This window comes from Cheilinus undulatus, linkage group 14, assembly GCF_018320785.1.
Source record: "Cheilinus undulatus linkage group 14, ASM1832078v1, whole genome shotgun sequence".
Taxonomy (NCBI): domain Eukaryota; kingdom Metazoa; phylum Chordata; class Actinopteri; order Labriformes; family Labridae; genus Cheilinus; species Cheilinus undulatus.
Window position 1 is genome coordinate 43,830,429 of NC_054878.1, and position 14,777 is coordinate 43,845,205.

Below are 14,777 nucleotides of genomic sequence, written 5' to 3' on the forward strand. Positions count from 1 at the left end.
TCATTGTAAAACACTTTGTTCTACATTGTTTAGTTTGAAAAATGATAAATAAAGTTTTATTGATTGATTTTCAAGTTACTGTGTTTGCTACCTTAAGTATGCTTCTGACGTGTTTTTCAATTTTCAAACCTTGTTGTATCTCTGAATTCTCTTAACTGTGATGACAAACACTCATTAAAAAAATCTCACCGATGGCGTACAGCTCGATGCCATTATCTCTCAGGTGTTGTGACGGCATGATAACGAAGTCCGTGGACTCTCCATCCGTAAAGAGGATGACAATTTTTTGTGAGTCCTCTCGCATCCCAACGTTGGGTTGGAAGTCATTCTCCAGGATGTGTGTCAGAGCTCGTCCTGTAAGAGAGGAGGTCAGAGGTTTACTCAGACAGTCAACTCTTTTCTGTTCTTTTAATTATTATTTTTATACAAATACAACACAACTGCTATGAACAACCAACAAAGAAGAGGAAGAAGCAGACACAACAGAAAAGTTAGTCTCAGTTAGCTTCCTCTCTCTGTTCTCCACTTCTCTGTGCTGATTTTCTAAAAGTCTCTGGATGTGAAAGTAGAGAGGGTCTAAGAATTACAGATACAAATACACACCTCCCTGAACGTGGGCAACCAGGGCGCCCCGCTGGACCCAGACATGATAGGGAAGCTTGACAGCAAGGATCTGGTGGTGGGACTTCCCAGTTACACCAAAAATCCCATAAATACAAATTTGTGTACTGTAGACTGTGCACAGGAGTTTGTCTGAAAGATTTGACTTCTGCATTTGTTTCTGTGGTATTTAAACATGTACTGATAATGATTTTTACTAGAAACAGATCAGAATTCAAAAATCTGGTATCCTGAAAACACTAGATTGATCACATGATTCTACAGTGCTGTTCTTACCCGTCTCGGTGCCGCCTCCTATGTGCTGCAGGTCATTAACTCCTTTCAGCAGGGATTTCTTGGTTCTGTGGACGTTCAGGTGCCACTGGGTCTTTGGCACATCACTGTACTGAGTCAGACCTGCAGAAAAGACACAGTGAGGGGTAAAAAACACAGGAACTAAAAAGTGGCACTGATGCACCAACATAGAGAAAACCTGTTGCAGCCATAGCACAGTTTTCAAAACCAGTTACAAAACAGTCAAAACTATGGATGAAGAAGGGGAAGATCATGTGATCTCATCTGTTCTATGGCTAAAACAGGAATGTTGAGACCAGTTTGGTCTGACTAAGGTGAAAATTTACCGATCTGAACTCTGTTAGGGCCGATGTCAAACATTCCAACTATGTCAGTGATGAAGTGGAGGATGGTTCTGAAGTTTTCAGGGGAGATACTCCCGGAATCGTCCACCAGCAGCACGATGTCAGCTTTAGCAGTCGTCTTACACTGAGTTCCTGTAGAGAGATGATGAAGAGGGAGAAACCGCTGGTACACCACAGACTGCCGACTCAAGCTTACCCATGCTTGTTAAGATGGCGACTCAGAAACATTCACCAGTCTGAGGAAGAACATGTTGGTTACAAACATCACTTCTTGCAAATAAATGCTTGAAAAACATGAGCTTCCTTCCAGACCACTTAGTTTTCTCTCAGCTTTTCTTTACAATCCAGCACCCATTTACTGATCTGCATGTCTTTTTTTTGTTTTTTTTAGCTTGTAGAAACTCTCGCAACCCTCTGTGTTGACTCTTAATCATAACATCAGGGATAAGGAGAGCATCTCTCTGGAGTCTGAACCGAGCTGCTGCAGCTCAAATCAAGCCATCATCTGAAATGCACAGCTGATGGATGAGACAGGAGTGTTAACAGGATGAAGTTTCTGAGTAAAAAATAAACAAAAACAGATGTAATCATTTCCAAGAAGCAGATAAATGTGGCCAAGGGAAATGACAGAAAAGGCTCTTGTTTTTCCTGCAGGACGTGTGGTGCTATATGAACTAGTACATGAGAAATTCAAGGCTGTAGGAGCTAAATTTGTCCGTGGGAAATACATTTTTCTCTGCAGATACCTTTGATATAACGAGACTGAGCAAGAAAAGTATTTCTGTGTTCATACATGAGGAGAAATTGCACAACCACCCAATGATGGAGCCACTCAGTACACCACTCAACAGTCACAGAGTTGAGGTCTTTATACACCGGGTCTGTTATTTTTGGATCCGTCATCCGAAAAACGTCACGCACTCAGACCTTGCAAACTGGGCCTGATGCGTTTTATTTGCCTTCGCCGGAAAATTCGGAGAATGTGGCAAATTGTTTCGTACTGCATGCCTGTGTCTCTGTCGCTCCTTTAAAATCCCACTGGATCCATCCTGACAGAGAGCTTCATACAGCATCTGCTCATGCCTCATAGTCAGGTTTTGACATTTGCACCGGCCAACTAGCCAAATGTGGGTGGATTTCAGATGTGGCAGGTACCAGATTGACTTCAACTAGCCACTTTGGCCAGTGGAATTTATCAGTGTTACGACCTCAGCCTTCACCAGTGGATATTTGTCTGAGTGAGAATTAGATGAAACCAGTGGCATTTCTGATTTTTTTTTAATAGAGTTAATGAAAAGTCAGTGTTTTAATTTTAGTATAAACTTAGTATCCATTAAAGAAGGAAATTTGGAATGTCACACATAGTTTTCCATCAACACAGTTGCGGACATTGGAAATACTCAGTGGCTAGTAACTTTTCAAAAACAAGTAACCACAGTTGCCAGTGAGCAATAAAGCTTATCCACGTTGGACAAACGGAGAGCAACGTCATAATTCAGTCTCTGTTATGACCTGCGTGTAGGTTACAACTTATGCCTTTTTCTGTCATATTTCCATGGCTGATAGCCACATAATACACCGGCAAACTACGGTGTTTCAAGTGAGGTTTCAGTGCAAGAGAGGGAGAGAAAGGGAGAGATAGGGAGGGGTTGGGCAGGGATGAGCGAGCGAGAGAGAATAAAGCAACAGGTGCTGAACTGAACCATCAATCAGCCATCTATCTGTTATATTTCCATGGTTAATATCCACATAATAAATGCGCAAACTTTGGTGTTTAAAGTGAGGCTTCAGTGCCAGAGAGAAGAAGAGATAGGAGGGGTCAGGGAGGGTTGAGCAAGCAAGGAGGACACAGCGGGCACTGTTTTCAATCATCAGTCACCCATTTAAATGACTTGAACTAATGCGAAATATCACAAAATCGAACCCGTTTTGAAAAAAAATGTGATGGACGAAAACTGTCGGCGTCAGTGTGCAAACATGATGATGACAACATGAGCTCGATTTTTTTTTAACGTCCGAAAAATTCAGACGAAATAAACGAACTGAGTGTGCAAAGGCCTTTACTCAGAAGACCATTCAACAGTCTCAATCAATCAATCTTTATTTGTATAGCACTTTTCATACAAAACAAGGGAGCGCAAAGTGCTTTACACACAAACAGAACAAGAAAAAAAGAATTCATGACTCTACCCCACCCCATCCCCGTCCCCTCATTCCCACCCCGTAACCAGGGCTTGACATTAACTTTTTTGGCTCACCAGCCACGGTGGCTAGTGGTTGTGCAAACTTACTAGCCACTCAGTATTTCCACTAGCCACAATTTTGGTGTTTGGTAACTCTAAGCTATATGCCAAATTTGGTTCAAAGTGTATGATATGACACACGTGCTCTACTTTCCCTCACCAATATGATCAATATCAGCTCTCCTTTTAATAAAGCACTTCTCCCTGTACACATGAAACAGCACACTACTGAGATATGGGTCAGACTGTTAGAGACAGTCATCTAAAAGTCAAAACTCCTACATTTTTATTTTCTTAATGGGTACCAAGTTTATGCTAAAATTAAAATACTGTTAATCGGCTGTTTATCAGAAAAAAACTACAGCAGATTACAAGAACATCTCTAATTTTCACTCTGACAAATCTTCACCAGAGAATATTTAGTTGTCCAACTTCTCCTGTCCTCTGCTCTATACTGTATAGAGGAAATGTTTTCATACGTGTGTCTAATACTAATTAAAATATCTATTCAAATAATAGATGACTTACATTTGGTACGTGAAGCTCACATTTGGAGAACATTAAACAACTGATGTATAATATAGGAAGAAAGAGAATCACTGTTTAGTTGAATTCTGTTTGACTCCTAAGTGATCAGTTACAGGTCTTTTATCCTTCTGCCTCTGTTTCTCTCTGCCTCAGTGAACTGATTTAAAGTTTTGGAGTTTCTCTCGTCTTTTATAACCGTTAATTAGCGATTTATGGCAAATCTATAATTAACCCTGAATATACAAACGTTTAAAAGTTTCAACGACATTTAAATTATGCGCAACTTTGTGGAGGTTTTTATTATTTAGATCGCCCTCAACAAACAAAGAATATAGATGGAGTATTAATTAAACAATATTTAGACACACCGTCCGCCCTGGCTCGCACAAGCGACAGAAACACACAGCTGGAGAGCAAACACACATACAAGGCGCTGAAGCACATGGACAGAGAGAAGCCATAAAGCAGAAAGAGAAAGTTCAGGTCTGAGTTTATCCTGCAAATTCTGAAACATTTTCCCTAAACAGATAGAAGCCTTCAGCCTAACCAACACGTCAGTGCGAGTGTGTGTCCGTATGTGTCTGTGAGTGTCGTGTTTGTGTGTGTCATACAGCATCAAAGCCCTTGGCGCTGCATAAAATACGCACGAATGGATGAAGAGACCAGCCACTTTTCAGTTATTTTGAAGGGAAATTTTAGCTTTCATGTGCCGAACAGCCTCTCTGTAACAAGCCTAAATCATAACAGCTAACAGACAAGCAATTTCAGAGTGAAGCATAAGTTATGACGCTGATAAATTCAACCCGCCATCGTGGCTAGTTAGAGTCCCACTGCTACCCACCATGGCCGAAATCCACCCGCATTTGGCTAGTTGGCGGGTGTTAATGTCAAGCCCTGCCCGTAATCCAAACACAATATTGGCAAGTATATCATAAAGTGCACTGAGTAGTCAGACGACTAGAAAGAGCAGTACAAGCTCAGACCCTTTTACCAAGTTCATTTTATATCATGAGCAATGGATTCAGAAAAAGTAGGAATGTGCGCACTGAGGAAATACTATCTTAAAAATTACATAGAGCTCCATGAAACTGTTTTCTTTTGGCTGGCCAGCACTTGTGCTATTTTTTTTCTCTTGAAGAGATATTGAAGAACTTTTTTTTTTTTTTTTTTACATTTTATTTTTAAGGACACTTTTCTTTGCAAACACAAGTCTGTTTAAATTGTACTCAAAGGTATTGTTGAAGATTTTGTTCTTACAACATGGGTAAAGGCTCCTTTAAATAGGAGACATATTTTTTTCTGAATGTGTTATGAGGTTAACTGTGCTTCTGTCCGCAAATTGTGAATATTTATTGGACTGATAGTAAACGGCTATCAAATCCTGAAGTTTTCTGCTCATTGGATACAAAAACATCAGGGGCTGAGCTCCATTTCAGTCAGAAATGGTTCTGAAATATAAATCCAGAGAGCAAAATCAGAATAACCCTAACATTGAAGAGTTTTAACTCTTACGAGTCAAAGAACCACTGTCAGGAAAAACACTCCTGCATCACTGAAGTCTACAAGCTTGTTGTAGATTTTCATAAGTGGGTCATGTTGAGTCTCCCGCCTTACCTGGACCCTTGATGCTGTCACACACGTTGTCAGTGAGAGTGGTGGTGATGTCCAGCAGATCATCAAAGTTTTTTACGAGGTACATGTGAGTGTCATGTGGGTCAGAGGCGATGGACTTCAACTCTTTCGCACCAGCACCATCCACACCTGAGAGAAAACTGTGGTCAGTAAGTTGAGAAACAAACATTATGCTATCTACCTAAAGACTACCAGAAGAATTTTGACGACCAAATTCTAACATACAAATGAACAAACTGTTTAAAGTAAAGCCTTCCCAATATCTCATTATTAACCAAAGATCTATTTACAATAGAACATACACAACACAAGCCTTTGTGAAGATTTCTCTTGTGTTCGTGCTGCCACCTCCACCGGCCACCTGAGACACTTTTTGACCAAAAGTCGCAGGAACTTTTAGTTCCAGGAACTTCACTCCAAACAATTTAATGGTTTGGTAAGGGTCATGTTTCCTTTTATGTATTTGTCTTATTGTAAAACACTTTGTTCTACATTGTTTAGTTTGAAAAATGATAAATAAAGTTTTATTGATTGATTTTCAAGTTACTGTGTTTGCTACCTTAAGTATGCTTCTGACGTGTTTTTCAATTTTCAAACCTTGTTGTATCACTGAATTCTCTTAACTGTGATGACAAACACTCATTAAAAAAATCTCACCGATGGCATACAGCTCGATGCCATTATCCCTCAGGTGTTGTGACGGCATGATAACGAAGTCCGTGGACTCTCCATCCGTAAAGAGGATGACAATTTTTCGTGAGTCCTCTCGCATCCCAACCTCAGGTTTGAAGTCATTCTCCAGGATGTGTGTCAGAGCTCGTCCTGTAAGAGAGGAGGTCAGAGGTTTACTCAGACAGTCAACTCTTTTCTGTTCTTTTAATTATTATTTTTATACAAATACAACACAACTGCTATGAACAACCAACAAAGAAGAGGAAGAGGCAGACACAACAGCAAAGTTAGTCTCAGTTAGCTTCTTCTCTGTGTTCTCCACTTCTCTGTGCTGATTTTCTAAAAGTCTCTGGATGTGAAAGTAGAGAGGGTCTAAAAATTACAGATACAAATACACACCTCCCTGAACGTGGGCAACCAGGGCGCCCCGCTGGACCCAGACATGATAGGGAAGCTTGACAGCAAGGATCTGGTGGTGGGACTTCCCAGTTACACCAAAAATCCCATAAATACAAATTTGTGTACTGTAGACTGTGCACAGGAGTTTGTCTGAAAGATTTGACTTCTGCATTTGTTTCTGTGGTATTTAAACATGTACTGATAATGATTTTTACTAGAAAAAGATCACAATTCAAAAATCTGGTATCCTGAAAACACTAGATTGATCACGTGATTCTACAGTGCTCTTCTTACCCGTCTCGGTGCCGCCTCCTATGTGCTGCAGGTCATTAACTCCTTTCAGCAGGGATTTCTTGGTTCTGTGGACGTTCAGGTGCCACTGGGTCCTTGGCACATCACTGTACTGAGTCAGACCTGCAGAAAAGACACAGTGAGGGGTAAAAACCACAGGAACTAAAAGTCACAACAACATAGAGAAAACCTGTTGCAGCCATAGCACAGTTTTCAAAACCAGTTACAAAACAGTCAAAACTATGGATGAAGAAGGTGAAGATCATGTGATCTCATCTGTTCTACGGCTAAAACAGGAATGTTGAGACCAGTTTGGTCTGACTAAGGTGAAAATTTACCGATCTGAACTCTGTTAGGGCCGATGTCAAACATTCCAACCATGTCAGTGATGAAGCGGAGGATGGTTCTGAAGTTTTCAGGGGAGATACTCCCGGAATCGTCCACCAGCAGCACGATGTCAGCTTTAGTGGTCATCTTACACCGAGTTCCTGTAGAGAGATGATGAAGAGGGAGAAACCGCTGGTACACCACAGACTGGCGACTCAAGCTTACCCATGCTTGTTAAGATGGCGACTCAGAAACATTCACCAGTCTGAGGAAGAGCATGTTGGTTACAAACATCACTTCTTGCAAATAAATGCTTGAAAAACATGAGCTTCCTTCTAGACCACTTAGTTTTCTCTCAGCTTTTCTTTACAATCCAGCACCCATTTACTGATCTGCATGTCTTTTTTTTTGTTTTTTTTTAGCTTGTAGAAACTTTCGCAACCCTCTGTGTTGACTCTTTATCACAACATCAGAGATGAGGAGAGCATCTCTCTGGAGTCTGAACCGCGCCGCTGCAGCTCAAATCAAGCCATCATCTGAAATGTACAGCTGATGGATGAGACAGGAGTGTTAACAGGATGAAGTTTCTGAGGTAAAAACTAGGGAAAAAAAGATGTAATCATTTCCAAGACGAAGATAAATGTGGTCAAGGGAAATGAATAAAAGGCTTTTGTTTTTGCAGGATGTGTGGCATATTTTGAGCTAGTACATGATAAATTCAAGGCTGTAGGAGCTAGAAAAGCATTTCTGTTCTCATACATGAAGAGATATAACACAACCACCCAACAATGATGATGACAAGGAGGATTTAGTGATGCATCACTCTTGTGTACCTGTATATGATATAATAACAATGTCAGAGAGGACACTAAACCTGGTAAATGAACATGAATGAACCTTAAAGCCGGCTCAGACTATTTGTTGTTTTTTATCATTTATGAATGTTCCATGTCAGACTATGTAATTAAATTTTGTCCCATCTTTGTCAACAGCCTGACCACACTGCAATCCTAACCGCTCATCGTACGCTGACATCACCACTGTCCCAGGACAGAGGGCAGTGAAAGGGTGTCAATCATAGCTACAACATAAGTGATCTATGTGATTGTAACGGCCTTTTGCTGGAAACAGAACACAACCAACAAGAATCACTTATGGGTTATGAACAATAAATATGGATGTACCAAGAGGAGGACAAAAGGACCAGCTCTCCTCCAAACAGAACTTGAGGTATGAAGGTGTCAAATGTCAAGAATCATTGCATGTACATATAAATCCCCAAGAATGAAAATTGGGGGCTTGCATAATGTCACTCTGGTCAATGATGACAGAAAGATAAGAGCAAATGCTCTCCTGTTGGTAGGTGTCAGGATTCATGTCTGTGACATTGGGTCAGGATGTCAAACTGGATGACAATGCAGAAGAATTCTGAAATGTTAGTCTTGTAGACTTATGGTCATGGGGCGTCTTGGACACCACTTTGAATATGTCACATGAAAAGATCACTGTCATTCCCAACGTGCATCATCAGGACCAAGGTTTGATGATAAGCTAAGATGTTTCAGTCGGGCCAAAATCTGGCAGAATTTGTGTAGTCTGAGCTGGCTGTTGGGTTCTGTGTCAACAGCCAGACTTTTCAGAACTGAAAGGGCTCCTCTCATTAAAAAACAAATTTGTCCAGTTTAGCATTTTCAGGGCCCTGGGTGGAAAAACACCCTCAGTGTCGGCTCACAGTTGTCTCAGTTGAAAGCAGATACACTTTCAGAACCCCTCCACATTCATCAATGTCAATTATTCCTCACAGGGGAATCAAGACTAATCAAAAGAACAGTGTCCATTTACATTGAAGTCCATTTACAAAATCAGTAAGTTAAAAGATATTTGGGGTCAGTGATTTTAAACAAAGAAAAAGTGGCTGTGAGTTTAAAACTCTGGGTGTCCTCCACCTAAGTTACTCAGAAGGCCACTCAACAGTCACAGAGTTACTCAGAAGACCAAACAATCAACAGTCACAGAGTCACTCAGAAGACCAAACAACAGTCACAGAGTCACACTGAAGACCACTCAACAGTCACAGAGTCACTCTGAAGACCACTCAACAGTCACAGAGTCACTCTGAAGACCACTCAACAGTCACAGAGTCACTCTGAAGACCGCTCAACAGTCACAGAGTAACTGTGAAGACCACTCAACAGTCACAGAGTCACTCTGAAGACCGCTCAACAGTCACAGAGTAACTGTGAAGACCACTCAACAGTCACAGAGTCACTCTGAAGACCACTCAACAGTCACAGAGTCACTCTGAAGACCACTCAACAGTCACAGAGTCACTCTGAAGACCGCTCAACAGTCACAGAGTCACTCTGAAGACCACTTAACAGTCACAGAGTCAATCTGAAGATGATTCAACAGTCACAGAGTCACTCTGAAGACCACTCAACAGTCACAGTCACTCTGAAGACTACTCAACAGTCACAGAGTCAATCTGAAGATGACTCAACAGTCACAGAGTCACTCAGAACACCACTCAGCAGTCACAGAGTCACTCTGAAGACCACTCAACAGTCACAGAGTCACTCTGAAGACCAGTCAGCAGTCAGTCTCAATCAATCTTTATTTGTATAGCACTTTTCATACAAAACAATGGAGCACAAAGTGCTTTACACACAAACAGAATAAGAAAGAATACATGACTCTACCCCACCCCATCCCTGTCCCCTCTCTCCCCCCCATAATCCAAACACAATATTGGCAAGTATATTATAAAGTGCACTGAGTAGTCAGATGACTAGAAAGAACTGTATAAGCTCAAATCCATTTACCAAGTCCATTTTATATCATGAGCAATGGATTCAGAAAAAGTAGGAATGTGCACACTGAGGAACACCATCTTAAAAATTCACAGTTACAGTTACTCTGAAGTTCAGGAAGTGTAGGCTCAGATGGGTTTAGTTGCAGCAGTAGAGTGAGCGTGTGTCCCTCTGTATCGGATGTAATCATCCACTGCAAGGCTATTGAAGGTTTAAAAACCACAAAAACGTTTATTCCAAAAGTGTCACAAAAATTCTACTGGATGCATACTTAAGTTCAGACATGGAGACGGACACGGTATTGTTATGTCTGAAAAATGTTCAGTTTTGTGTTCTTGTTGTGCCCTGTTTGACTCTGTAATGTTATGCACTGCAGTGTCAGGTTACTGTGCCTTTAAGACTCACAGCAGAGATGTAGGGCAAGGGTCGTAAAGTGAAAAGTGTGCGACAGTTGAGTAAGCACAACTTTCGGAGCTACACGGTGTGATTATTGAGTCCTCCACAAACAAAATAGGTATGAAAACCAAGTGACTCCACAGCTTATTAAGCCTCTTTTCCCCAAGTCTGCTCACTGCAGCAATTAGTAAAATGCTCCTCAGTGTCCTGTCTCAAAGCAGCAGTAACTTAAAGCAACACCTGTATCAGAACTAAATGAACTAGTTGAAAAGGATGTTAAACACAAATCTAATTTAGGGGTTTCTTCTATACCACTTACGGATTTTCATATTTAACTTTCATGCAAAATAAAACCAAATGTAATCTAAGTTTTTAAGAATTAAAAAAAAAAACAGAAATAGTCCTTGTCTCATATATTATGTATCTTGGAAATATTTTCATTGTTTTGAAGAACGTTATTAGCATGCTATTAGCATTTTAAGCTAATCGCTAATTATTGTCTATGCTAGGCAGTTTAACTAGTTGCCTTGGATCAACATATACAAGCTAAGACCCATAAAAGTGAATGTATTATTATGGTTTAACTCAAATCATGGTTTCATTGAGTTGAATGTATTTTTTTGTATTATACAGAGAGCTGTGCTCATTAAGGAGTGTAATATTCTCTCTATAGTGATGTTTAATACTGAGTTTGGTAGGCTCAGATGGGTTTAGTTGCAGCAGTAGAGTGAGCATGTGTGCTGCTAGTCAACTCTCTGTTCCTGCTCGCCTTACATCACCTGTTCCTTGAATATTTCCCTGATAGTTACCGGCTAGTTGTGGATTATTGCTGAGATGGACCAGTTGCCGTCTTCCTGAGGTCACCAAGGAGAGCTGCTGCTGCACCGCCCTCTAATGGACCTTCTGAGTATTGGGAAGATACTCCTATGCACACACTACACGCATTGCAAACATAGAGCTCTATGAAACTGTTTTCTTTTGGCTGGCCAGCACTTGTGCTATTTTTTTCTTTTTAAGAGATATTGAAGAACTTTTTTTTTCATTTTTTACATTTTATTTATAAGGACACTTTTCTTTGCAAACACAAGTCTGTTTAAATTATACTCAACCTATTGTTGAAGATTTTGTTCTTACAACATGGGTAAAGGCTCCTTTAAATAGGTGACTGTTTTCTTCTGAATGTGTTATGAGGTTAACTGTGCTTCTGTCCGCAAATTGTGAATGTTTATTGGACTGATAGTAAACGGCTATCAAACCCTGAAGTCTTCTGCTTATTGGATACAAAAAACATCAGGGGCTGAGCTCTATTTGAGTCAGAAATGGTTCTGAAATATAAATCAAGAGAGCAAAATCAGAATAATCCTATCATTGAAGAGTTTTAACCCTTAGGAGTCAAAGAGCCACTGTCAGGAAAAACACTCCTGCATCACTGAAGTCTACAAGTTTGTTGTAGATTTTCATAAGTGGGACATGTTGAGTCTCCCTCCTTACCTGGACCCTTGATGCTGTCACACACGTTGTCAGTGAGAGTGGTGGTGATGTCCAGCAGACGAATAAAGTCACTGACGAGGTACATGTGAGTGTCATGTGGGTCAGAGGCGATGGACTTCAACTCAGTCCGATTAGCACCACCCACACCTGAGAGAAAACTGTGGTCAGTAAGTTGAGAAACAAACATTATGCTATCTACCTAAAGACTACCAGAAGAATTTTGATGACCAAATTCTAACATACAAATGAACAAACTGAGTAAAGTAAAGCCTTCCCAATATCTCATTATCAACCAAAGATCTATTTACAATAGAACATACACAACACAAGCCTTTGTGAAGATTTCTCTTGTGTTCGTGCTGCCACCTCCACCGGCCACCTGAGACAGGTTTTGACCAAAAGTCCCAGGAACTTTTAGTTCCAGGAACTTCACTCCAAACAACTTAATGGTTTGGTAAGGGTCATGTTTCCTTTCATTTATTTTTCTGTTTGTAAAGCAGTTTGTGCTACATTGTTTTGTTTGAAAAATGCTAAATAAATTTTTACTGATTGATTAAATTTTCAAGTTACTGTGTTTGGTACCTTAAGTAAGTAAGTAAGTAAAGTAAAACTTTATTTATATAGCACTTTTAAAACACCCAGTTACAAAGTGCTTCACAAAAAGAAAAATAAATACATTAAAAGTGATAATCCACAAAAGGAGAAAATTAAATCACATCATATTTTACATGATCAAACAAGACATAATAATAACACTACAATTTGGAGGAGCTTCATGTTACATGATCACAAGAAAACCTGTCTAAACAACTGAGTTTTTCAATGTTTCTTGATACATTCCAGAGACTCGACTGATCTGACAGATTTTGGGAGTTTATTCCACAGGGTGGAGGCTAGCACCGAGAAGGCTCGATCACCTTTAGTTTTGAAATTAGAAGAAGGGATGTACAGAAGGCCAAGATTAGATGATCTGAGCAGGCGAGGGGGATATATGGAATAATGAGGTCAGAAATGTAACAGGAGCAAGGTCTTGCAGTACTTTATATGTAAAAGGATTTTGTAGTTGATTCTGAATTTTACTGGAAGCCAATGGAGAGATGCAAGAATGGGTGTGATGTAGGACCGGTAGCTGGATCTGGATAGTAGTCTGGGTGCAGTATTTTGAACTGATTGTAGGCGATGTAGGGAAGACTGTGTCAGGCATGAGTTTAGAGATTTACAATAATCCAGGTGGGAGAAAATGAAAGTGTGTATGAGAAGTTCCAAGTCTGAAGGTGAGAGCAGTTGTCTGATTTTTGCAATGTTATGTAAATGTAAAAAACAAGTCTGTACAAGTTTCGTAATATGGTGTTCAAATGATAGGTGTTGGTTAAAGATGATTCCAAGGTTTTTAGCTGTGGGTCTAATGTTAGAATGATCCAGGCCAATAGACTGTTTAACTGATGCAGTGAAGCAATCAGGTCCATTTACAAGTATTTCTGATTTTCTGGGGTTGAGATGGAGGAAATTTAGGGACATCCAGTTTTTCACAGAGGCCAAGCAGTTACGGAGAGAAGAGAGGTGATAAAGGGAATGTGGATTAACAGAAAAATAAATCTGAGTATCATCAGCATAGCAATGATAAGACACATCCTCAAACTGGCTAAAAAGACTGCCCAACAGCAACATATAGAGGGAAAATAGGATTGCTCCAAGGACTGAACCCTGGGGAACTCCACATAACAGAGGAGCTGAGGAAGAAACATGATTATCTATACAGACATTGAAATATCTATTACTTAAATAAGATTAAAACCAGCATAAGGCTGTGCCAGAGATACCAACCCATTTGTTCAACCTGTCCATCAGGATAGCATGATCGATGGTGTCAAATGGTGCTGTTAAATCTAGAAGGATTAAAATTGAATATTGGCTGTTGTCTGCCTGCATTAAAATATCATTGCTTACTCGAAGCAAAGCTGTCACAGTGCTATGTTTTTTACAAAAACCAGACTGAAATTTATCAAAAATGTTATGCCCTTTCACGTACTTAAAAAGTTGATAAGATACCAATTTCTCTGTATTTTCGAAAGAAATGGAAGTTTTGACATAGGACGGTAGTTTTCTATCTGTGATGGATTTAAGGAAGTATGCTTCTAATCTGTTCTGTCATTTTCAAACCTTGTTGTATCACTGAATTCTCTTAACTATGATAACAAACACTCATTAAAACATCTCACCGATGGCGTACAGCTCGATGCCATTATCCCTCAGGTGTTGTGACGGCATGATAACGTTGTCCTGGGACTCTCCATCCGTAAAGAGGATGACAATTTTTTGTGAGTCCTCTCGCATCCCAACCTCAGGTTTGAAGTCATTCTCCAGGATGTGTGTCAGAGCTCGTCCTGTAAGAGAGGAGGTCAGAGGTTTACTTAGACGGTCAACTCTTTTCTGTTCTTTTGATTATTATTTTTGCACAAATACAACACAACTGCTGTAAACAACCAACAAAGAAGAGGAAAGAGCAGACACAACAGAAAAGTTAGTTTCAGTTAGCTTCTTCTCTCTGTCCTCCACTTCTCTGTGCTGATTTTTAAATTCTTTGGATGTGAAAGTAGAGAGGGTCTAAAAATTACAGATACAAATACACACCTCCTTGAACGCGGGCAACCAGGGCGCCCCGCTGGACCCAGACATGATAGAGGAGCTTGACAGCAAGTATCTGGTGGTGGGACTTCCCAGTTATACCG

The 14,777-nt window shown here is 40.2% G+C and overlaps 1 protein-coding gene across 1 annotated transcript in view; it reads right to left on the minus strand.

Moving 5' to 3' along the window:
- LOC121521178 (collagen alpha-1(XII) chain-like) overlaps nt 1-14,777 on the minus strand; it is a 39,089-nt gene that overhangs the window by 725 nt on the left and 23,587 nt on the right. Inside the window, exons 5-10 of the mRNA XM_041804934.1 lie at nt 7,028-7,147; nt 6,320-6,484; nt 5,645-5,791; nt 1,242-1,391; nt 898-1,017; nt 190-354 (exon numbers count right to left, since the gene is read on the minus strand). Of these exons, the coding sequence (XP_041660868.1) occupies nt 190-354; nt 898-1,017; nt 1,242-1,391; nt 5,645-5,791; nt 6,320-6,484; nt 7,028-7,147 (867 nt within the window). The remainder of the gene's footprint in view (nt 1-189; nt 355-897; nt 1,018-1,241; nt 1,392-5,644; nt 5,792-6,319; nt 6,485-7,027; nt 7,148-14,777) is intronic.